At 42.4% G+C, this 22877-nt stretch overlaps 1 protein-coding gene across 1 annotated transcript in view; it reads right to left on the reverse strand.

Moving 5' to 3' along the window:
- Positions 1 to 1030: 1030 nt before the first annotated feature.
- Positions 1031 to 22877, reverse strand: part of SNX5 (sorting nexin 5) — a 37894-nt gene continuing 16047 nt past the window's right edge. Inside the window, exons 2-13 of the mRNA XM_084623411.1 lie at positions 17661 to 17765; positions 14918 to 15028; positions 14124 to 14245; positions 13461 to 13584; positions 11802 to 11897; positions 9340 to 9445; positions 9176 to 9251; positions 7205 to 7244; positions 7036 to 7122; positions 4746 to 4905; positions 2714 to 2799; positions 1031 to 1614 (exon numbers count right to left, since the gene is read on the reverse strand). Of these exons, the coding sequence (XP_084479537.1) occupies positions 1564 to 1614; positions 2714 to 2799; positions 4746 to 4905; positions 7036 to 7122; positions 7205 to 7244; positions 9176 to 9251; positions 9340 to 9445; positions 11802 to 11897; positions 13461 to 13584; positions 14124 to 14245; positions 14918 to 15028; positions 17661 to 17765 (1164 nt within the window). The 3' untranslated portion in view covers positions 1031 to 1563. The remainder of the gene's footprint in view (positions 1615 to 2713; positions 2800 to 4745; positions 4906 to 7035; positions 7123 to 7204; positions 7245 to 9175; positions 9252 to 9339; positions 9446 to 11801; positions 11898 to 13460; positions 13585 to 14123; positions 14246 to 14917; positions 15029 to 17660; positions 17766 to 22877) is intronic.

Raw genomic sequence — 22877 nt, forward strand, 5'->3', positions numbered from 1 at the left:
AGAACAGGATGTAGCAACTGAGCAGGCGGAGGAGGAGTGTGGCTAGTTATATGGTTACCAAACTGCTTTTTAGACAGGGCCACACTTTTACTGCCCAGCTAAAATGATCCTGCTTAGGTCATGTGGTGACTGATTAATTTAAAGCTACTGGATTGGAACTCTTGAGACCTGGGTTCTCTTGCCCACTGTCCTCCAACAGGCAAGTGGCAGAGATGGGAAGGCGTATCATAGCTCCATGCCTTAGTTTCCCCATCTGTAAAATGGGGACAGTGATATTGCTCTTTTGTAAAGAGCACTTTGAGCACTCTGATGAAAAGCACTACACAAGCACAAAGTATACGGTGAAATAATGAAATTCAGCTGTTTACAGAAGGCTGTCCCACCAGAGAGATCAGCTCGCCTATGCTTGCATTAACAATACCCAGTCCACCTGCCATCCTGAGCATACCAAGATGTTAAGGAATACTTGTGGCACCTTAGAGGCTAACAAATTTGAGCATAAGCGTAGCTCACAAAAGCTTATGCTCAAATAAATTTGTTAGTCTCTACGGTGCCACAAGTACTCCTTTTCTTTTTGCGGATACAGACTAACATGGCTGCTACTCTGAAACCTACCAAGATGTTGTATTTCTTTATGACAGCCAACCTGAGCTCAGCTACCTGTTAGAGGAAAGGAAAGTGCTAGGATGCAAAGTATAGCAAGAAAGCAGATCTTCAAGGCAGGAGGTCAAGTCTACCAGCCATTTTAGTTCAAGAGTCTCAAAAAAACCCTTCAGGTTTCCTATTGGATTGCATTGTGCAACATTTTTTAAAAATCTTAGTTTGTAAGAAGGTAATCAGACCATAAGCAGCTGTACCAATTTCAGTCTTGTTGTTGCCTTCTAATTGCAACAATCTCAGGTTAGAATGATATTCAGTGTATAACAGCTTTTCATGATATGAAAACAATTTTCCCCTAAACTACTTGGGGGTTTAAATCCCATATACAAATGGTCTATTATACAAGGCCATTTAGTTTATAGAAACACACTTCACAGTATTAGACATCTTTATTTTTGCTGAGTGTACAAATACTGAATGTAGTTATAGAAATCCAAAATACACTGTAGTAGAAATCTATGAAGTGGAATGTATTTTACCTTATAAAATTGCTTAAGAATGTACATAAGACCCTCCCAAATATGAACTTCTTTGACATGGTTTAGGCTAGAGACAGATTGCAATACCACCTTGATTTCATTCACGTGTCACTCTTGGAAAGAATTGCCCCTTTTTATCATTAGAAAACTGGTCAACATTCTGGAATCTAGTACTTGTACTTTTTGCTTACCTTGAGATATTAACTCTCAACAAGAAATTAGCTACATCCAAGTAATTCATATGCAATTCAGATTTCATTTCTACCCTGGAAGCCAATACATTGGCATCAACATGGTTAAGTATTAGTCAAACAAAATGTTTGAAACGGTGTATTTATATATTTTAACCTAATGAAGTCAAGCTAAATATAAATTTTCCCATGGCTGTTGAGTGCAACTGATGCTGTTTTCACATTAAGGCGCTTTAGTTGTTCTTGAACAAGTCAATGCAGCTTTGCAGGAGAGAGACACTGTTCTGGAAGGGAAGACAGTTAATTCTGAGTGAGAAGCATAGGATCAAAAACAGGCACCAAATCAATTCTCACTCCAGAAACAAGTGAACTTAGCAGTTTTGATGTTCTCAGAAATGGAAAAGCTGAATTTTCTGTACTCTGTCTGAAAGCTACATTTAGTATCATCACTACAAAGACCACTAGAAGGATGCCAAAGTTGCACAGACAAGCAATCAAGTTAGGAAGTACCAAAAGTAAGGTTGCTTGTGCAATGTTAATTCTGCCCCTTGAAGTGTGCATATATAGTCCTTAATTATGAGATCACATACTATCCTCCTCCACCCACAGGGCCCATCTCATTCAGTGCTCACTATAAAACAAGTATTTCCAAGATCTTCTGTGCAACTTGTGAGAGGAGGTACCATCCCCATTTTACAGCTGGGGAATGGAGGGGCAGGGAGATTCAAGGCCAGGATTTGCAAGTGTCCACTAACTGTGGGTGCCTGAATGATTAATGCCCTACATGAGATACCCGCAGTCTGATTATTCAGAGGTACTGAGCATTTGCAGCTCCCATGGACTATTTGGAGTGCTGAGGTGTCTCAAGTTGGGCTCTCAGAAGACGAGGAACACAGTGGCCACCTCTGAATTTAAGTGATTGTGCAGCAGCACAGAGTCTGTGGAAGAGACCCAGGAGAACCGGGTCCTATCTTCTTCCTGTAGCATTCTCTACACCTTTCAATTACTCCAGCAAATGAGGCAGGGGTCCTTCAAGCAGCCTCATTATCCGCACTGGGTATTCAATACCTGAGCATCCTCCATCCTGCACACAGAATAAGGCAGAGGCCTGTTGCATACTAACTTTTTCAATCATGTAATTAAAGACTAACATACACACAGGGGCCAAACCAATCTGGCTTTTCCTAGTTTTAGGACTTGACTCAAACTGAATTTTTCAAAAGGTTTAAAAATGTAATTTTAGCTTTTCAAAGGAAAGAACAATCCTCTAATGTGCAACCAGAGTAAAAAAATTTCATCAGGGAAAAGGTTTGGCAGTTTACGTGGTCCCAGACGTGGCATTACAGCCATGCACTTTCTACATTAGGGAAAGAGCGCGCTTACCTTTGCATGCTTGATTTCCAGCTCAGCCATTTCAATTAGATTTTTACGAAAGGCTGCTATTCTCTTCCGCTTGAAGCTGATCAGTTCTACAAACACAGGAGGGTGGGAATATATGCAAATTAAATTCTGGAGAAGCAGGGAACATAAGGACCTGCCCTGTACTCCCCACCCTCACTGCACACGGTATCAGTCTGCCAAACTCAGGGTTTTTATTGGCCAAGTTTACTTTCTTATGGTTGCAAGTCAAGCCATCCTAGTGTGATTCAGACTACAAGCAGCATTCAGCACTCAGAACAAGTTTGATACCCCTGCCCAGCTCCTCCTCTGAAGGATAGTGTGCCCAGGGAATTGAAGTTCTGGAGAGTAGACCCAAGGAATAGCCCTACAGCCTCGTTTCCTCCTAGAAGGAGAGTATAAAAGCAATAGAGTGGCACCTGTACAACAGCCCAGGGAGACTGACTCTAGGATTGTACCACAGGAAAAAGGGAACTACCCCCATTTAAACCCTGCTTAACGTGGGGCTGACTCCACATGTAAGGAATCAGCAGAGGGAAAGTGTCGCTTACTTGATCTAGGAAGGTACTTGGAATGGCTGGCAGACAATGGGTCACACCTCCTCTCTGCATGGAGGTAGGTCAGGCAAGAGGGACTACCCATTGCTGGACTGCTAGACATTCTAAAAGCACAAGAGAACCCACCACAAAGCATGGGGCCCCCCCAAACACAGCACCCACTAGACAGCGCTTCGTTCACCTCATCTGCTTACGTATTTGCATCCCTTCCCTCATCCCTTGCGTGCTTAGCCCTAGATTAAGCTGTCTGGAGTAGGAACCTAACATCTTTGCAGAATCCCTAGCATACACAAAAGATTGGGGAAATAAATGAAAGGATTAAGTTAGAGAGACATTGACTAGATACTCTAGATAGTCCAGCAGAAAGGGGAGTCAACTGGTTTCTGCTTTAAGAAAAGCACACTACTCTAGACTTATGTACATACTCCTAAATAGCAGTGGTTGAATGCAATGTGCAGTAGGTTATTAGAGTAGCCAGAGTTTTAGTCATTCATGCTGCAGTACTACAGGAACTTTTATGCAAAGTTAGTACTTTGCAAAGTGCTTAGAGATCCTTAACTGATTTTTATGAAAGTCAAGGCTTTTTTCTGTCAGACTCTTCAGAAGAGTCACTCCAGATGTGACATTTCAGTCCTGTACTCCTGAGGTGGCATGTGCAGTTCTCTGACTGTATTATTTGGCCACAAGAGAAGCTGCAGTCATGTACATTTACATTCTGGCCAACAGCATGTGCATTCCCAGATCACTCCTGCCCTTGTGCAAAAGGTATACCGACGGTCCTGTGAGGGTATAGCTGACCTGTAAGCTCTGCCCTAGAATGCCCCTCCTAGCCAGAAGAGCAGCCTTGGGAGCAGGGATTGTTGGGACCAAGACCACTTTCCTCTTGCATGTTTTACTAGCGTGCTTGGACTCGGATCAGAAAAGTTTCACCTTGTTTTCCATTAGATACCTCTCACACCAGACGGCTATGACTCAAATAATGCTCTAAATGGACCACTGATCTACACCCATTCGGGCATCTTGACTTCGCATAGCTGAAGGGATTTAGTTCCAAAGTTACCCTTGGGGGAGGGAGATAGCAAGAACAAAAAGCTTCAACCCAAAAGGAAAACAGGACCATAAAAGCAGCATAAGAATAGGCCCGTTCTTTCTTCTGGTGTTCTTCAAACTCAGCAGATCATTGTAATACTGATGACTGAACATTTAATTGAGGTCACCAATTATTAAAAAGGAATATTTCGGGATGCTGAGACTTGTCCATGTGATGTAAAACTAGTTCACTTGACTATCTTACTCAGAAAGCCTGTTAGTCTAGAGAGAAGAGTTAGGAGAAATGGGACTTCTGAGTGAGCTGTGGACCACAGTGCTCTGTGGAGTTACTATGGAGAAATTCCCTCTAAGAGGCCTTGGAAGGATGCAGAGGATCAATGGAATTTAGTGCGTGGTAATGATGTTTGCACCTTCCTTTGCAGACTCTGAAAGCTTCTCAAACTTCTGACAGCAGTCTTGCTGATGTGCTTCTGCCAGTCTGACATCTTTACTTTTCAATCTAGCTTTGTCCAGGGCTTTGTTTGAATTTTCATAGTCTGCAAGACTCCGGGTACGTCTGTATAGGAGATCCTTTAAAAAAATAAATAAATAAAAAAAGAGTAGTCAGATGTTACTCTTATTTATATCAACAGCATCTAGAGAAATTGGTTCTGGATTCTGTGCTTTGGTTACAGAGTAAGGCAAGCAATAAGCCTCACACAAACTGTACTTATAAGCCAGCAGAGCACTTATCCTACCTCTTTTTCTTCAAAGCACATAAAAGACTGAAAGTAGCTTTGCAGTTCAAGAGCAGCTATTTATGGATGCCTACAATAGATGCTCCAGGAGAGTCACTTTACACTTATTTTAAAATGTTAAGCTACTGTCCCTCTCTCCTTCATCCTAACCAATTTTATCCACATCTTAAGAACCTTGGGGTTGCCTTTCCTTCCTTACAAGCATCCATATCTTGGATAGAATTCTGCTCAAGGAGGATTAGGCAGGACTTTCTGAAGCCATTAATGTCACTCCTTAAGCACCTAGAGATACACTAGCACTGTATTTAAACTAATCTAGAAATACTTTACAGAACAGAACACTATTTTGTACAACAGAATTGTTATAAGGCAACAACAATGCCCTGTAAAACTACAAAGGATACTGAGGCCACTGAGTGGCTAGAGTGTTTGAATTGCACTTCTCTGAATGAGCCAATGGAGTAACATTCATTATACTCCACACACACCATGGTACAAGCCTGACGCAAACCACCAGCTATACTAGGGTTTCTATCTTCTCCAGCCCAGTGTGGCACCCTCTTTCATAAAATCACCTGTATGATCAGAATGGAACACTGACCAGCAATAAAGTTTGCTCTCGAAGGTACATGGAAGGTCCCACCATAAACCTGATCTAATGGAATCTGAACTCTACACCAAATCCATGACAAAGCAATGAGAAGTGGTAGGAGGCAGGTGCCATTTTTAATCTTAAACATGAAGGGTGTGGTTTTTGAAAGAACTCAGTGCTGAGTTAGTCTCTCCCCATTGAACTCTGTGGGTTTACCATTACTTGAATGGGAGCAGGATTAGGACTACACTTAAGCACTTCTGAAAGTCCCACTCTAGAGCTTTATGGAAGTGGTGACAGCTCATGGTAGGTCTACACAGCAAAGAAACCCATGGCTGGCACAGGCCAGCCAATTCAGGCTCACAGGGCTCTTTTATTGCTGTGTAGGTTTCCAGCCCAAGTCTGGAAGTCAAGTTCTAGGACCCTCCCATCACAAAGGGTCCTAAAGCTTGGGCTCCAGCCCAAGCCTGGAAATCTACACAGCAATGAAAGAGCCCTGCAGCCTGAGCCCTGCATGCCTGAGTCAGCTAGCACAGGCCAGACAGAGGTTTTTCTTTGCTGTGTAGACATACCCTCAGGGGACTTAGAGCATAAAAACAGTCATACTGAGTCAGACTAATGGTCCGTCGAGCCCAGTATCCTGTCTGACAGTGGCCAATGCCAAATGCTTCCAAGGGAATGGATGGCAATTGAATGATCCATCCTGTCATCCAGTCCCACCATGTGTCAGTCAAAAGCTTAGGGGAAGATTGTAACAGCCTTTTGTCATGAAAGCACACTGAATATCCAACCTGAGATTGTTGCAATTAAAGGCAAAAAACAAGACTCAAGTTGGTACAGCTGCTTATGGTCTGATCATCTTACAAACTAAGATTTAAAAAAAAATGTTGCAAAACACAATCCAAAAGGAAACCTGAAGGATTTTTTTTTTTTGGAGACAAACTAAAATGGCTGGTAGACTTGACCTCCTACCTTGAAGATCTGTTCTCTTACATTAAGTGGTTAAAAAAAAGGGAGAGTTGACTTCTTGAGAGTCTCCCCATCTGACTGCAATTGCTAAACTATGTAAGCTGTCAGCTAGCAGCCCCTTGGTTTTGGAGGGAGGAGTGGCGGCTTGTCAAGGGTCCCCTCACTTTGCTCTGAACTTCCCTACTCCATTCCTCTGGATTAAAGCCCAGAAAACATGCACAGCATGTCTATTTTTCCAGGCACAAGGGTGGGGACATGGGAGAGAGACTCAGGCTGTATTCCTTGTTGTGGGTTTTTTTTGGAAAAATGTATGCACAAGCTCATGTGCTAAATAGCAAGTTAATAATTAAGTTACTAAGCTCAGTGAATAATACAGGACAAGCTTTAGCAGAAGTGGCTCACCTTTGCTGCTTCTATGTTGAGCATATAGTATCTTAACAGTTCAGACAGCTTTAAGTCTTCGTCTGATGACACACGACTCTCTACCTTCTACAGAAGAAAGGAGTAGATAGGAATGATGTAACAAGAGACAACAAAACCTAGATTTACAGCTCTTCAAAGAAGCTCTTACCCTCAGTTTTTCAAAGAGCTCAGCAACTTTCAACAAGTACCTAAACAGAAAAGAAAAAAGCACAAAGGACAAAATCATTTTATTTATACTTCATGGAAATCTGTAATGTAGCACTTAAGAACACAAGATTAGTTACCATTAGAGCAGAAACCTACACAAGTTTGTATACTGGTATAGGTGCAGGTTTAGACAAGTCCTTATTTGAAAGAGGAAATTCAAGTACAGGTAAGAAAATGCATCAGGACTGAAAATGAAGACAGTGTGATAATATGGCAAGGAGCTTTTAGCTTTAACCTACTTATGAGAATCTACCCAACTTGTAAGCTTTGTTCCAATGGGCTTGTCTTTATGCTCTAGAGCCACAAAGAAGAGTTTAACAATGCTTACAGGACACCACTTTGACGTGGATATTTTGCATTGCGCCACACTTACTTACGCAAGTCCTTCAGGCCTCGTAAACATAACTGTTCTCTCCCAGTAAAAGCTGGCCTGATAAATTAACAAATCGCTGACTTGCATTGAGAAAACAGCCTCGGTATAGACATTATAAGTCAGTCAGTGTTTGTCCAAACCCACAAACGCCCAATGAATGGTATCTGTGTATTCTGGGAAGATACTGATAGCTATCCCAGGCACCTTAACAGCATATAGGAAGTCTCACATTGTGGCTGCTCCTCTAGATGTCTTAAGGGCAATGTACTCTAGGGCGATGTACTCAGGAGCTAGGAAGAAGGAAGACTGGCCAACCTGTTTACATGTAGTCGGGGTCCCTTCTACACTAAAAATTCTGACATCACCAGAAGACAGTCATGTGTCAGACTACAGGCTCCAGGCAAAGGACATACATAGTGAGTTGCCACCATGAGTATTGGCCATGTGTGGACACATGCCACATTTACAGGCAAGCTTGTCAGGCACAGGGTACAAACTTAGTTATGTTAGACAGGGCTTCTATAACATTTTGTATAATACATACAAAAGGGGAAATGACTGCGTAGGAAGGAGTACTGCAGAAAGGGATCTGGGGGTCATAGTGGATCACAAGGTATGAGTCAACACTGTTGAAAAGAAAAAACCCACCACACACACAAACATCATTCTGGCATGTATTAGCAGGAGTACTGTAAGCAAGACACAAGTAATTCTTCCGCTCTACTCTGCTGATTAGGCTGCAACTGGAGTCTTGTGTCCAGTTCTGGGCACTGCATTTCAGGAAAGATGTAGACAAATTGGAGAAAGTCCAGAAAAGAGCAACAAAAACGATTAAAGGTCTAGAAAACATGACCGATGAGGGAAGACTGAAAAAACTGGATTTGTTTAATCTGGAGAAGAGAAGACAGGGGACAGTTTTCGAGTACATAAAAAGTTGTTACAAGGAGGAGGGAGAAAAATTGTTCTTAACATCCAAGGATAGGACAAGAAGCAATGGGCTTAAATTGCAGCAAGGGTGGTGTAGGTTGGACATTAGGAAAAAAAACTTCTTGTCAGAGTAGTTAAGCACTGGAATAGATTGCCTAGGGAGGTGGTAGAATCGCCATCATTGGGGATTTTTAAGAGCAGGTTGGACAAACACCTATCGGGGATGGTCTAGATAATACTTAGTCCTGCCTTGAGTGCAGGGGACTGGCCTAGATGACCTCTCGAAGTCCCTTCCAGTTCTATGATTCTAGAAGACTAAAACTTGGTAAGACATCCTATGCACCAAGAGTCCAAATCTGCTGGATTCAACTAGGATTCTATTTAAAAACATTAAGTGGAACTGGATATGCAGCTAAAAAAAAAAAAAAAGTTAAGTGTGCCATATTGATAGCACCATTAAAAAAACAGAAATAAAAACACTAGAGATATTAATTACCAAGGAGGGGACCTCAGACAAAGCCAGGATTCAGTTTATTGTGTAACAATTACAATTAGAGTGCTGCACGCAGAAGTCCAAGATCAGGTATTCACGGAATTAGTGGGTTTGCTTACTTTTTAGTGACTGTGGGCTCTTCTAAAGCCAGGCTGTTCAAGCAAGCTGAAGTGTGGATATAGTCATCTGCAACATCTGCAGGAACAAGGACAATGCTTTCAGTTTTGTCTCTAGTGACATACACGGAGATTACCTAGAAAAGGTTTGTATAAATAAAGTTCACTTTTATGGGATCTTGTCATCTTATCTGCTTTTGTGCATGCATCCTTGATTCTGTTGTAGTAGTTTACAAGAAAAATCTTCTCTTGCTCAAAGAAGTCATCCACCTCCTGAAAAGAGAATATGATCTGTTAGACCAATGGCATGGCTAGAGCAGGAGCATCTCCTTCATTTACCAATGAATTCGGTAAGAGACTTTAAACCTTAGCCCCTATGTAGTGAATCTTGTCATTAAGTGTGGCTACACATTTCTAGCCTCCCCTTCATAGTATACACAATGAAACAGCCAAAGCTGCTTAAAAAAAGAAGTTTCCTTTTTATGCAGAAGTGATGAGGGACCCCCCTCTCCATTGTTTGCTCTCCCCCACCCTCACTCACTGGCCTGGGGTTCATGAGGGGGTGCAGGCTCTGGGCTGGGGGGTTTGCAGTGTGGGAGGGGGCTCTGGGCTGAGCGTGTTGGTGCAGGAGGGGGTGCAGGCTCTGGGAGGGGGCACAGGGCTGGGGTGCTACTCCCCCTGGGTGGCACTTTGGGTCGCTCCCTGCCTACCTCACGCTGCTCCTGGAAGGGGCTAAAGGCCCCTGGCCCTGCCACTTTCTGCAGACACCTCCCCCAGAGCTCCCATTGGCTGGGAATGGGAAAAGTTTGCCAATGGGAGCTGCAGGAGCGGCACTTGCAGGCAGGAGCAGCATGTGGAGACCCCTGCTTCCCTACCTCACCCACCAGGGCCTGTGCTGGCTGCTTCTAGGAGCAGCATGGGGCCACGGCAGGCAGGGAGTCTGCCTTAGCAGCAGCCCCACTGCACTGCCATGGCCAGAGCTCATGATCAACTGGGAGAGTCCCCAGGATTGACCAGTTGATTGCAATCAATGGATTGGTGACCACTGTTCTAATGGAATGCAGCTATCATGAGAGGTTGTGTTGTGGCGTGGCAGGGCAAGGCTGTCCTTCAGGTACCAGCCATCATCCCCATGTAGAGTTTTGCAAACAAAGACTGGAAACTAATTTACCCATGGAAGACCAGGTCAACTTTGTTTAGTCAGAAGCAGTGAGTCCAGGAGAACAGATTTCAGATCATCTTAATCAGAAAGAGCAGAGCAGATCCCTTCAGTGGAGCTTATTACAGTGAGCAAGAGGGGAGCACTTCCAAAGAACTTGCTAAACAGCACCACGGTGTCCTTCCCAGGACACATCTTCAGCTGGCAGTTCTTTATGCTGGTTCAAATCTCAGCCAAATCCCTGGATAGCTGGGAGGTGCTACGTGCTTGTGATATAAAGAGGATCCAACTGGTGCCCTCCATCTTGCTGCCATTGTAGGCCACTATTTATTATCTCTGTGTGTGTGTGTGTGTGTGTGTGTGTGAGAGATGCAACTGCTCAGAGTCAGCACTTGGAGAGGAGCAGGTGACCACCACAAGTCTGGCTGCACACACAGGAGAATCAGTGAAGCTATCCCAATATCCCACTAACCCTTGCTGTGTTTGAGGTGGGATATTATGATTCCATGGCAGTCTATATTTAATGTTGTGGAGAAGTCCAGCAATTTGAGTGCTGCCGAATGGCCTTTGGACAAGGCCAAAAGGAGGAGGAAAACCAGTGCCACCAACATCATTTGTTCCTGGTCTGAGACCAGACTGGTGATGAGATTATCTGGCATACTGGTAGTAGTTTATGGCAAATTGAAGGCAGCCCTTGGAAAATTCTCTACTAGCTTTCTCTGGAGTTTAGATACTGGGCTGTAACTAGAGAGACTGAGTTGAGTTACAGTGTAATACTTGCTGGTGTTCCTAAATCTGGGGAAAGAGGAGATTACCCTTCTCAAAGTACTAGCACTTCCTACAGCATGAATGGGTTGAATCAGAGAGGAAAGGAGTTCATAACAGTGCACAGTCCCTGGTACCACAACAGGCTGTCTTGTATGTTTTGCTGAAACGATTTCCAACAGCCCTTCAGTGGGGTGTACTGGTTTCTGGAGCTGATTGGAGGTATTCCAGTACTATTAGATATGCAGAAGTTTCAGCAGACCACCACCACATTTCTGCCCAAGAGTTAACTACTCAGAGCAGTTTCTTTAGCAGGGTATTACTAGGTGACTCTTCACTGTGTACTGAAAACTTTAGATATTTTGAGGGGGAAAAACAAAAACCCTGACTCCTTAGATGCCCAGTTGCAGTATTTATATCCTTGGAGCCCAGGGATTTGTTGCTTTCATCCCCACCTTGCCAGTCACGTACTTCCTCTATGCAGGCAGGTTTTACCTATTCAGACACAATCAAGGGCTCTCAACTCTGCAACGGATTGGCTTAACTGATCCTTCAGACTGGATAGCAAATACGAGGTAGGTAAGTTATTGAGTATACTCTTGACAAAGTAGGTTTCTCCTAGCACCAGGAATAAAGCAATCCTACATAGTAGAAAGCAAGAGTGAAAAGGTATCAGATGGTTGTTGGAAGGGGAGCAAATCTTACCTTCACACCAGAGAAGAGGACTTCATCAGCACTCTTCACCATACTTTTTAAAAAGCCACCAAACATTTCTTTTGTATTTTTTCTCCGAACGCTTAGCTAAAACACAAACACGATAAGAGATTGTTTTAGGGGAGTAATAAGTAGTTCATTGACAAGCTTCAAGTTCAATATTGTATTGCTGTGGTCACTGCACCATACGAAGTGATGTTTGTACTGCACTAAGTTCTAAGTATATTTTAAAGTGATTGAATTGCAAGTTTCCTCTAGAATTTCTGTTTTCAAGTTGTAGCACCAGAGAGGTCTTCTTGTAATGGAGACTATTGCTAGAAACATGGGAGTTAAATTGGTCTTTGTGCTGAATTCGTTTATGAACCAGGTGTTATAACAGTCTTTTCCATAGCTGCAGGTGCATTCAAAATGCACCTTACTTCAATAGCTTGTATTTAAATTCCTCCAAATAAAGAGGGAATATACAAAGCAGAGATGCTGTGTAATGGGCATGTTACACAGGAGCCCCTACAGCTGGAGAAAGACATAGGGTTTGAGGTGCACAGGCTTTTCTGAAGCTGAATTTTATCAGGGTAGATAAAAATATTTTTTTAAATTTAAAGTACATTTTTCTTTAAAAATAATCCTATTTAAAATTAGTTCTGAATTATGATAACCTATGTTAAGACCTGTAATTACTGTAATGCTTAAAACCAAGAATATTTGAGAAGTATGTTTGCTGCTGAAGTCTCAAAGGAAGTCACTGGCTAAGCACCTGGAATCAAAGTTTGTTAAAGGGCTAAACCAGCTTAACAGTAGCCTCTCCTACAGGTGCAAGAGATTATTTTCTTCATTTTTGTGTATTCAACCAGTTTGATTCAATTACTAGTTTATTCAAAGTGTAGAATACAAGTGGGGGTTGAAAGCTTGTTCCTCCACCTCCCAATCTATAAAAAAACCACACCTGAGTATGGGAACAAGATCTACAAGTTCTAAAATCTTTAAGGACATGACAACCAGAAAGTCAAGTCAATTCCTTAACTACAGGGAATGCTTGCTTGAATAAGTTTATCAAAATGTTCTTAAATTTAAGACTTGCTTACTTCTTACATATTCAGAACATTTAAGGCTTTTATTTAAAGCTTTTTTAAATGCTGTTTATGCATTTTAAATCAAATTCCAAATTTCCATCTAAATGTAGTTTGACACAAATCATGATCTAGTGCATCCTCCCAACTAGCAAAAAGTAGTACCAAATTATACCACCCATAAGAATCAGCCTCTTTTGGAAGATAACTGAAAGATACACACGCAAAACAAGATTTAAATCAATGTTTCCCATTTGCTGATTTAAGTCCTGATTTAAAGTCAGTGTTTAAGTCAATCAAGCCTGGTTTGTATGTCACAGCTTATATTTTGAGGCAATGAGATTTCTGTAATGAATACTGACAAAAAAAGCTTTGAGTGAAATGGATTTTGGCCCTATGCTATTCTTGAGAAGTTGGTTGAGCAATCCTACATGGATAACAGTATAAACACTATGTAGGATTGTGTGTTTAAATGATCACTTGTGTTACAACTACAGCAAATTCTAAATGAGTTCATAGGAACTGACTGCATTCTTAACATCCTGTCCCAGAAGTGCAGAGGAAATGGAGGAAGATTCCTTACATCCTGGTCATACTCTAGGAAAACTTGGAAGTTGCGATCTTTGTTGAGCACAGGATGAGAAGAAAGTCGCTGAAGGAAAACTTCATGTGATGACACGGTCTTCTTAAAGACAGCAAGGTATTCACTGGAAGACCAAGGAGGGGAATCAAATCTCAAAGTTAAGCACCGAAGACAATGTGTAGTCTTTACTGTCTACTTCACTGCATAAAGTGTTGCTCTGACAAAAATAATTTTATTTAATGCTTCATGTTTTGGCCTAGTGCTTCTGAACAAGCATTCCTGTCTCCACCTGGCCGTTTCCAGTATATTTTAGAATTCACACAGTGATGGCCAAAAGACGTTTTATGAAGGTTAGACACACAAGCTGGGTGGTATAATCTTTTTATTGGACCATTTTCTGTTGGTGAGAGACAAGCTTTCGAGTTACACAGAGCTCTTCTTCAGGGCTGGGAAAGGTACTAAGGTTGTTATGCATTTATATGGTTTATCTAACCAAGTCCAAGACTTTCTAGAAACACAGAGACATGGATTAAAGGCGTTACGGTGAAATTGCACCAACCCTATTTAAAATAAGGTTCTGGCTTGAGGTGTTACTATGAAAGTAGATCCTCCATCAAGATGCAGAACTGACTTTGGTTTATATACACAACTACACATACTTACGCTTCTAGTTCTTGCTTCATTTTTGCAAATTCCTCTTTTGTCATAGAGACTTCTCCTTCCCCAAGTTTCTGCATCTTCTCTCTGGGACCATCAAAGTCAGGCTTTGAAGGTGCTGGAGGTATCTAGTCAATATAAAATAGACTGTATTAGTTGCAAGTGCCTATCACTCTTGAGTGAAAGTTCCTGGAGTCTCCATAGCTACCTTGTAAACTAATGTACTGCTGCTCTTTTTACCCAGGTTGTGTGTAGTGCAGTTTGTGGATGCAATGGGGCTCATCCAGAGTGCTCACAAATCCTGTGTCACAGGATGGGGAGACATGGGCCTGTATTTCTGTATTGCCTCTTGGCCCGTTTACCCCATCATCTGCAGGACTCCTGGAGAAGCTGTACTAATGGAGGTTCTCCACCAGCTGCTACCCTCGGACTCTACACTGCGGTGTCACGTTCTCAAAAGTCCTCGAAGCAGGGCAACCAATGGCTCTCTAGAAGGGTTTCTACAGGGTAAGGAATGATACCAACATGGGACAAATACACTCTGCAGTACCTGCAGGATTCCCATATTGTGAGCTTACAAGAGTGGAGGGCAGGGTATGGCCCCATGTTTTCAGACAGTTCAGGGAAGATAAAAGCAAAGCTATGTTACAACCACATTGAATCTGCATAGTTAAGATCCAAGACAGAAAATGCTAGCGGTATTTACTTCAGCAGGGTTAGCAGCCTTACTAATTTCCTTTTAGGTGCACCACATTAGATTTTCCCATTATAAAATTCAATCCTAAACAAAAACCACTTACAATAAATCCTGCATACTCTTCAGTTTCAGCAAGTGTATCATGTAGCCACACAAAGTCTTCATGCTGCCTCGTAACTGAAAACTCTGGGCTTTGAAAAGTTGGCAGTGTAGTCTGGAAGACAAGAGATTCAGAAGTCCTAGTGTTTCAAAAGCTAGTGCTTTTAGAAGCAGTTTTGTTCATTAGTTTCCATAGCAAGCCCTTTTGACTAGTAAACGCCACACCTAATTGCCTTTTCTAGTGTTGGCTAGCACTCAGTTAAGGTGAGCCTTCTTTGTATCTCCCCCTTAGCAGTGACAGGATCATTGTAGGAACAGGATATTCGAGTGTCCCATACCACTTTAGAGGACCAGAATTAATGATACCTAGTTCTTACATAGTGCTTTCAGCAGAGATTGAAAACTTTACAAAAATGAGGCAGCTATTATCCCCATTTTACAGATAAAAAACAGAGGCATGGGGAGGTTAATTTCCATCCACTACTGCTTAGCAAAGCTAAGAGTGGCAGTATTGATCTGTCTGAAGACAGAAGACCACAACCACCACCACCCTGCATCAGTTACTTGGTTTCCATTTCGACAGTTCTCTTCCCCTTCCTAAGGTGTAAAAAGTATAAATAGGCAGGACAAAAGAGAATTTGAAGAGCAATTAGCAAAAGAGGCACATTAAAAAAACCCAGCAAAAAAATTTAAGTACATCAGAAGCAGGAAGCCTGCCAAACAATCAGTGGGCCCACTGGACAATCGAGGTGCTAAAGGAAAATAAGGCCACTGTAAAGAAGTTAAGTGAATTTTGACTCACTTGTCTCTGCAGAGGATGTGAGGGAGATTCCCACACCTGAGCCATTCTTTTTACATGACAAATGTGAGGAACCATCTAAGATTCAGGTGTCACTAGAGATGGTTTTGGATAAATTAAACAGTAATAAGTCACCAGGACCAGATGGGATTCACCCAAAAGTTCTGAAGAAACTCAAATATGAAATTATAGAACTAACAACTGTGGTATATAACCTATTGATTAAATAAGCTTCTGCAACAGATGACTGGAGGATAGTCACACACTTTTTTTTTTTTTTAAATATAAAGGCTCCAGAGGCAATCCTGGCAGTTACAGCCAGTAAGCATAAATTTCAGTACCAGGCAAACTGGTTGAATAGTAAAGAAGAATCAGACACACATGAACACAACTTGAGAGAGTCAACATGGCTTTTGTAAAGGGAAATGCCCCACCAATCTACTAGAATTCCAGGGGGGGGAGAAGGAGAGGAGAGGAGAGTAACCAAACATGTGGACAAGGGGGATCCAGTAGATGCAATGTACTTGGACTTTCAGAAAGCCTTTGACAAGGTTCCAAACCAAAGACTCTTAAGCAAAGTAAGCAGTTATGGAATAAGAGGGGAAGGTCTTCTCATGGATCAGTAACAGGTTGAAAGATAGGAAACAATGGGTAGGAATAAATGGTCAGATTTCAGTACAGAGATGGGTAAATAGCTGGATCCCCATGGATCTGTACTGGGACCAATGTTATTTACAGTATTCATAAATGATCTGAAAACAGTAGGAAACAATGCGATGGCAAAAATTTACAGATGACAACTACTCAAGATAGTTAAGTCCACAGCAGACTGCAAAGAGTTAAAGGAATCTCAAACCTGTAACTAGGCAACAAAATTGAAGAAATTCAATGTTAATAAATGCAAAGTAATGCACATTGGAGAACATAATCCCAACTATACATACACAATGATGGGGTCTAAATTATCTGTTTCCACTCAGAAAAGGACCTTGGAGTCATTGTAGATAGTTCTCTACAAATATCTGCTCAGCGTGCGGCAGCAGTCAAAAGAACTAACAGAATGATAGGAACCATAAGGAAAGGGACAGATAATGATCAGAAAAATTATAATGCCACTGTATAAACCCATGGCATGCCCAAATACTGCATGCAGTTCTGGTTGCCCGATTTCCAAAGAGATGTATTAGAATTGGAAGAGGTACAGAGAAGGGCAATAAAAATGATTAAGGATATAGAAAAGCCTCCATACAAGGAAAGAGTAATAAAACTGGGACTTTTCAGTTCGGAAAAGAGATGACTAAGGGGAGACAGGATAGAGGTCTACAAAATCATGACTGGTGTGGAGAAAGTAAATAAGTGTTATTTACCCCTTCACGTAAGAGGTCACCTAATGAAATTAATAGGCAGCACATTTAAAAAACAAACAAAAGGAAGTGCTCCTTCACATAATGCACAGTCAACCTGGAGAACTAGTTTCCAGGGGATGTTGTGAAGGCCAAAAGTATAACCAGGTCCAAAAAAGACTTAGATAAGTTCATAGAGGATAGGTCCATCAATGGCTATTCACCAAGATGGTCAGGGATGCAGCCCCATGCTCTGACTGCCCCTAAGTCTAACTGCCAGAAGCTGGGAGTGGACAACAGGGCATGGATCACGCAATTGCCTTGTTCTGTTTGTTCACTCTGAAGCACCTGGCACTGGCCACCACTGAAAGATAGTCCATCCAGCACAGTATCCTATTTGGTCTGATCCAGTATGGCTGTTATGTTTAAGCCCTGCAGTTTGGGGTTTTTTTTGTTTTTTTTTTTTAAACGAAAGCCTAAGATCTAGGAGTTAATGGTGTAGACCCATTTGACAACAGTATAAGGGTCCTACTTGCCTCATTCAAGTGGATTTTAAGACTGCATGTGTGTACATTAACCACTTTCCCCTTTCACCATGAACTTACCTTAGTATGTACAGTGAACTTTACTTTGTCTTTTTCACTCAGGGCATCTGGGATGTCAATTTGGAGGGAAGGATCAATATTTAGATCCACAGACACAGCCCTCACCTGAAACACAAGTCAAAGTCAGAAGTCAAGATTAATCTGGTCTTGCCAGTAATCTAAAATTGATAAAGACAGTGCACAACCAGAAATTCTTAATACCTTGAAAATGTCTCAAGATTTGAATCTGATGTGTCATGGTCATATTTAACTGTATGCTTTAGCTGAAGGGATGCAAAAGAACCACAAGTCTTCCCCCACTCTAAACACATAGGAAGAAGCTTTTGAACTTGGAGTTAAGTTTAAACAGACATAATCAGTAGCCTTTTGAAGAGTCCTTTAAGGTACCTGTAAAGGGTTTTCAGAAGCCTGGTTTCTGCCTTGTATCTATAAAATAAAAAGCTGTTTTCAAGTTTTCCCGGCTTGTTTATCAGGAACAAAGTCTGTTCTTCCTAGATTTTGTTGTGGGTCTTGGGGCAGGGACAGAAGCACACACCAGCACCATAGATGTTTGTTAAGGTCTTGCACTTTTAAAGTCAGGGGAGTTGAAGCTTAGAGACATTGTTTCTTTCAATATTCAACCACCAGTAAGTTTTTGTAACTACATCTCTAAAAGATCAAGTAATTAGAAGCACCTTCCACCATTGCTCGGTTTCTAGTCTTAGGATGTCAATTTACTAGTTTTCTGGTCACTGTAGAGTCTGCAAACACAGACAAGACTTTAAATCAAAAACAAGCTGAAAAAACTGAACATCAAGGGTCTTTGCAAGTTATCAGCATGTAAATTAAGGCACAACCCCAGTTGTACTTTTAGAGCTCACTTTTTAAAAAAATGGGGTAGTTTAATTATTAAATTGGACTTTGGAAGACTGGGAGATCCAAAGTTAAGGTTCTATTTAAAATGCAGATGTTTGGGGGTATAGAAGTCAGATAACTAACTCTGCCCCATACTAGGACACTTCCCCATCTTTCCAACCTGCAGTCCTTTTGGTCATGACTTTTCCTTAAAATTTCAGTTTAGAGTCTTCAGCTCATTTGTGAGCATCCTTCATTTGGATAACACAAACTACCTGTACCATTTACCATAAGGTACAATAAGTATGGAGTACAGAAGTCAGTTTCTTCTTCCTGCCACCCTTCTCATACCACAAAAGCACCCCCTTCAGCTGCTCAGCCTCACACTTCCCATCCATTGAGCCATTTCCCCCACTGCTTACTCAAACAAGTCCTTCTCCAACCCCAGCTCCAAATAAAAAAAATAAAAAAAATTAAGAGATTTAAGTCTGGTAACTAACCCGATATGTGCTTCCCACCATTCTGCTTGTATCTTTTCGCCTGCCCTTTTCAGAGGTTTTTTTTGCCTTTCTGAGGCTATGTCTACACTGGCAATTGAACGACAAGCTTGTCTCTCAGATGTCCCGTCCCCGCCCCCGAAAGACAAAAGTTTTGCCACAACAAGCACCAGTGTGAACAGCGTGTTGTCAGCAGGAGCACTCTCCTGCCAACAACGCAAATGCCGCTCGCTGGGGGGCAGTGGAAGTTTGTCAGCACAAGAGTCAAACAAACAGCCGCTATGCAGCATGACTTTGTGGCACAGCTGTAGCAACACAGCCATGTTACTAAAAGGCTATGTCTACACGACACAGCTAAATTGTAAAGCAGGGAATACACCTTCAGTGTGGTCACAGCATTGAGCACACTGCCCATCCCACCATTCAAATCCTAATTAGCACTTAACTGCACCACTGCAAAATATGGTTCCAGTCTCTACATGAAAAGTAGAGTTCATATGTAATTCTACAGCCACCACCTTTCAAGTCAGAGGCAGTGGGCTCTGCTCTAGGATGAGATTGAAGTTTATAGGCCAAGCTGTATGGAAATATGGAGAGCCAATTATACAAGTCTTTCCAAAAAGACTTTGACCCCCCACTTCCATAAATATTGTACATGAGGACTGGGATGCAACTGATTTCAGGTAGTTTTGTTTTGGCAACAACTTCCCTTAGTTCTGCAGAGATTAGTGTCTCCATGAAGATGAGAGTTTTAAGTCTTATAACAAGATTCATACACAAATTTAAAGGTGCATCAATTTGATCATTAGAGCCAGGAACAGGTGGCCAGCCAAGAGATGCAGGAAGTATTATAGCACCTCAATTTAAGCTTGCTTTCAGAACACCCTGCACAGAGCTCCCAGATTCAGCTAGTTCCATCATGTTTTAGATAGCAGGCTGATGAAATGTGCTTTGGGTGCTAAAGGTAACAGAGAGGAACGGGCTGTTTGGGCCCCTCTGCTTCTTCACAACTTAAGAAAACCTTCATATTATTTGAATTGCCCTCCCCCTCACTGTTACAAATTCAGACCTTGCTGTCTACCCTGGAAGACAATTGCTAACTGGAAGTCTGGCAGGTTTCTATCACCGCAAGTACCATTGGAGTGGAAACAAGGGGTGAGGATGTGATTTTATAGTCCTAGAACTGGTTACATCTATTTAACTGACCATTTGGAGGAATGATCTATTAGATTCAACCACCCCCAAATCCTTTAATTAAGGGCTAAGAGTGCTACAAAAATATTTGGAGTCAGAGCATCAACAGAACAGGAGAGGACAAACTTCACCCTCCAGATGTTTTACAAAAAAGCCACAAATTGTAGTTAAGTCAAGACTCAGGCCTGTACCATACACCCTGCAGCAGCAAAGGAAGAAGTAAAGCTAGTTTTTCCTCCTCCTTTCCAGGACACTTTCCCATTTCCATGTAACGTTTCAGCACCAAGCACCATTTTAGTTGTGGCATGTGCCAATTTGCTAAGCCGCTGAATCGCCAACTCAGCTGGTAAAGCAGTGGGCTGTACATCCTGGATTCCTATGGTCCTAATCTCAGACATTCTTTGAAAGGACAAAGCCCAAGCTTTCCCACTCAAAAACAGATTAATCATCAGAACTTCTCCCCACACTGCACACCAAGAAGCAACAGAAAGAGGCCAGATTAGTTTGCAGAGACTGGAACAACTCAGTATTCTTCCCTCCCTGTCCAGAGAGCTCCCCCTCCCCCCCACACACACTTTAAGGCTTCCTCAGGCGTGAGGTTCTGTGTTTCTATTTTTTTAAAGAGACACATACAAAAGCAAGTTTCCTTCTGCTTAGCCTAGGTTGTTGGTTTTTTTTTTTGGGTCAACTTAGGCTCAGCAAGCAGATCGTGGAAATACTCTATGCCAGGACAAACAGGAATAGCACATTCCTGCAGTAGCTTTTTGCTGGGATCAGAGGTTACAGATGCCTATACACTGAGGCGAAAGTTCCTGCAGGCAAGTCAGACAAATGTTATTAGCCAGCTGTAGTAATCATTTGTAGTTCAGTAACATCTCAGGGCCTCAGCCTAACCAAATTTGGGCCCCTGCTGTGGTACAGACTATCACTGAGAGTCCCTGGCCTCAGAGTTTACAATCTAATTAGATATAACAGAAGTATTCCCACTTGTAGACCTTGGAAAACTGTCCCAGAGAGGTTAAGTGACTTACCCAAGGTCACACCACAGGAAGTTTGTGGCAGAGCTGGAACTTTAACCCAGCTACTTAGCCACAAGATTATCCTTTAAAAAGTAGGATTCTGAATAGATCATCCCCAGGAAAGAACGCAACACTCAAACACTGTAGCAGTTTTGTAGCAGATGCTCTTGACTTTTACCCACAATGCACTAGAGAGTTGAAGAGGGGACTTGACAGTGTCCTGTCAGATCTACTGACCGAACACCCAAAATCCAGATGCTGTGAGCAGGGGAGACCACAGGTCATCACTTACTCCAGCCCCTACTCAGCCAGAGTCTCCTCCTACCTTCATTGGGCAGCTGCAGCTCCAGCTCCCAGCCCCATCTCTGTAGGGAAGTCCCTCCTGACCTGTGTGGGGAGGAGGGGAGAGAAAGCAGCAAACCACAGTGGGGAGGGGTGTAAGAGGAGTGGATGGGGCCTCAGGGAGAGAAGCAGGGCAGGGGAGGTTCCAGCACTCCTGCTGGAACATCTGGGTTTTTAAATATTACCAAATTGGTAAACCCTAGCACTTTCCCTGCCTCTCATTTTGTAGAATAGCAAGGAAGGAGTATTAGTCACCGTGCCTTACCATGTCCTTTTAGAAATGGAAGGATAAAAAGGTTATCAGCCATTATGCAGCAAAACACCCAAGGGCTCAGTGCCCCATAAAGCCAACCCATATGGAAGCCGGACCATTTCACTTCTGCAATAGGTCAGAAGACAGTTTATTTTAAAGCCAGACAAATAAATTTGTTTTTCCCTGAACGCATTTGCTGCCTGTAGGACACGAAGGAGTTGTAGGAGATGTTTTAAGGTCCCCATCCTTATTTTTTCAGGCTAATCTGTTGAGTGCCTGGCTCCAAGCCATTTATAGGTACAGTCTACATAAGATGTAGTACTCTAAGAATGGTTTGGTTCCCCCTAGTAGCACCCTGCTACTGTCAAGTGCTCCAACACATGATCTAGATCAGTGGTTCTCAAACTTTTGTACTGGTGACCCTTTTCACATAGCACGCCTCCGGATGCAACCCCCCACCCTTATAAATTAAAAGCACTTTATATATTTAACACCACTATAAATGCTGGAGGCAAAGTGGAGTTTGGGGTGGAGGCTGACAGCTCGTGGCCCCCCATGTAATAACCTCGTGACCCCCTGAGGGGTCCCGACCCCCAGTTTGAGAACCCCGGTCTAGATACTGTTTGGCTTAAATTTGCCTTCGCCAACTGAGTACCAGGAGTCTGAACTGTTGTATTGTCAACATAGGATGACTACTTGCCCTAATGCCCCAGAGTGCACTAGTGGTCTTTTCAAATCTTCCAAAATTGACAGTTTCTAAGAGCTGCTTTGAACCAGAGGAAACTGCAACTGAAATAGTTTGAGAGCACCACTGTTGACATAGGGGTAAGTCGATGGTTCAGAACACAAATCTGCATATCAAGTGTGGACACAAAAAACTGTTCTGGTTCAAACTGGAGCAGCCGAAGCCTCTAACAATGAGAGGTTTTGACAAAGATCTGCCTAAGTAGTTCCTGTCAGGCATGGTCAGTTTAACGAAGTCGGACCACAGCACAGCTGTCAATCTTGTTAACTGAACCAGGGCTCAGTGCAGTTCTTCTGCATATGGAGAGAAGGACAAGCTGTTCCACATTAGCTA

This window comes from Lepidochelys olivacea (genome assembly GCF_965140295.1).
Source record: "Lepidochelys olivacea isolate rLepOli2 genome assembly, chromosome: 3".
Taxonomy (NCBI): Eukaryota; Metazoa; Chordata; order Testudines; family Cheloniidae; genus Lepidochelys; species Lepidochelys olivacea.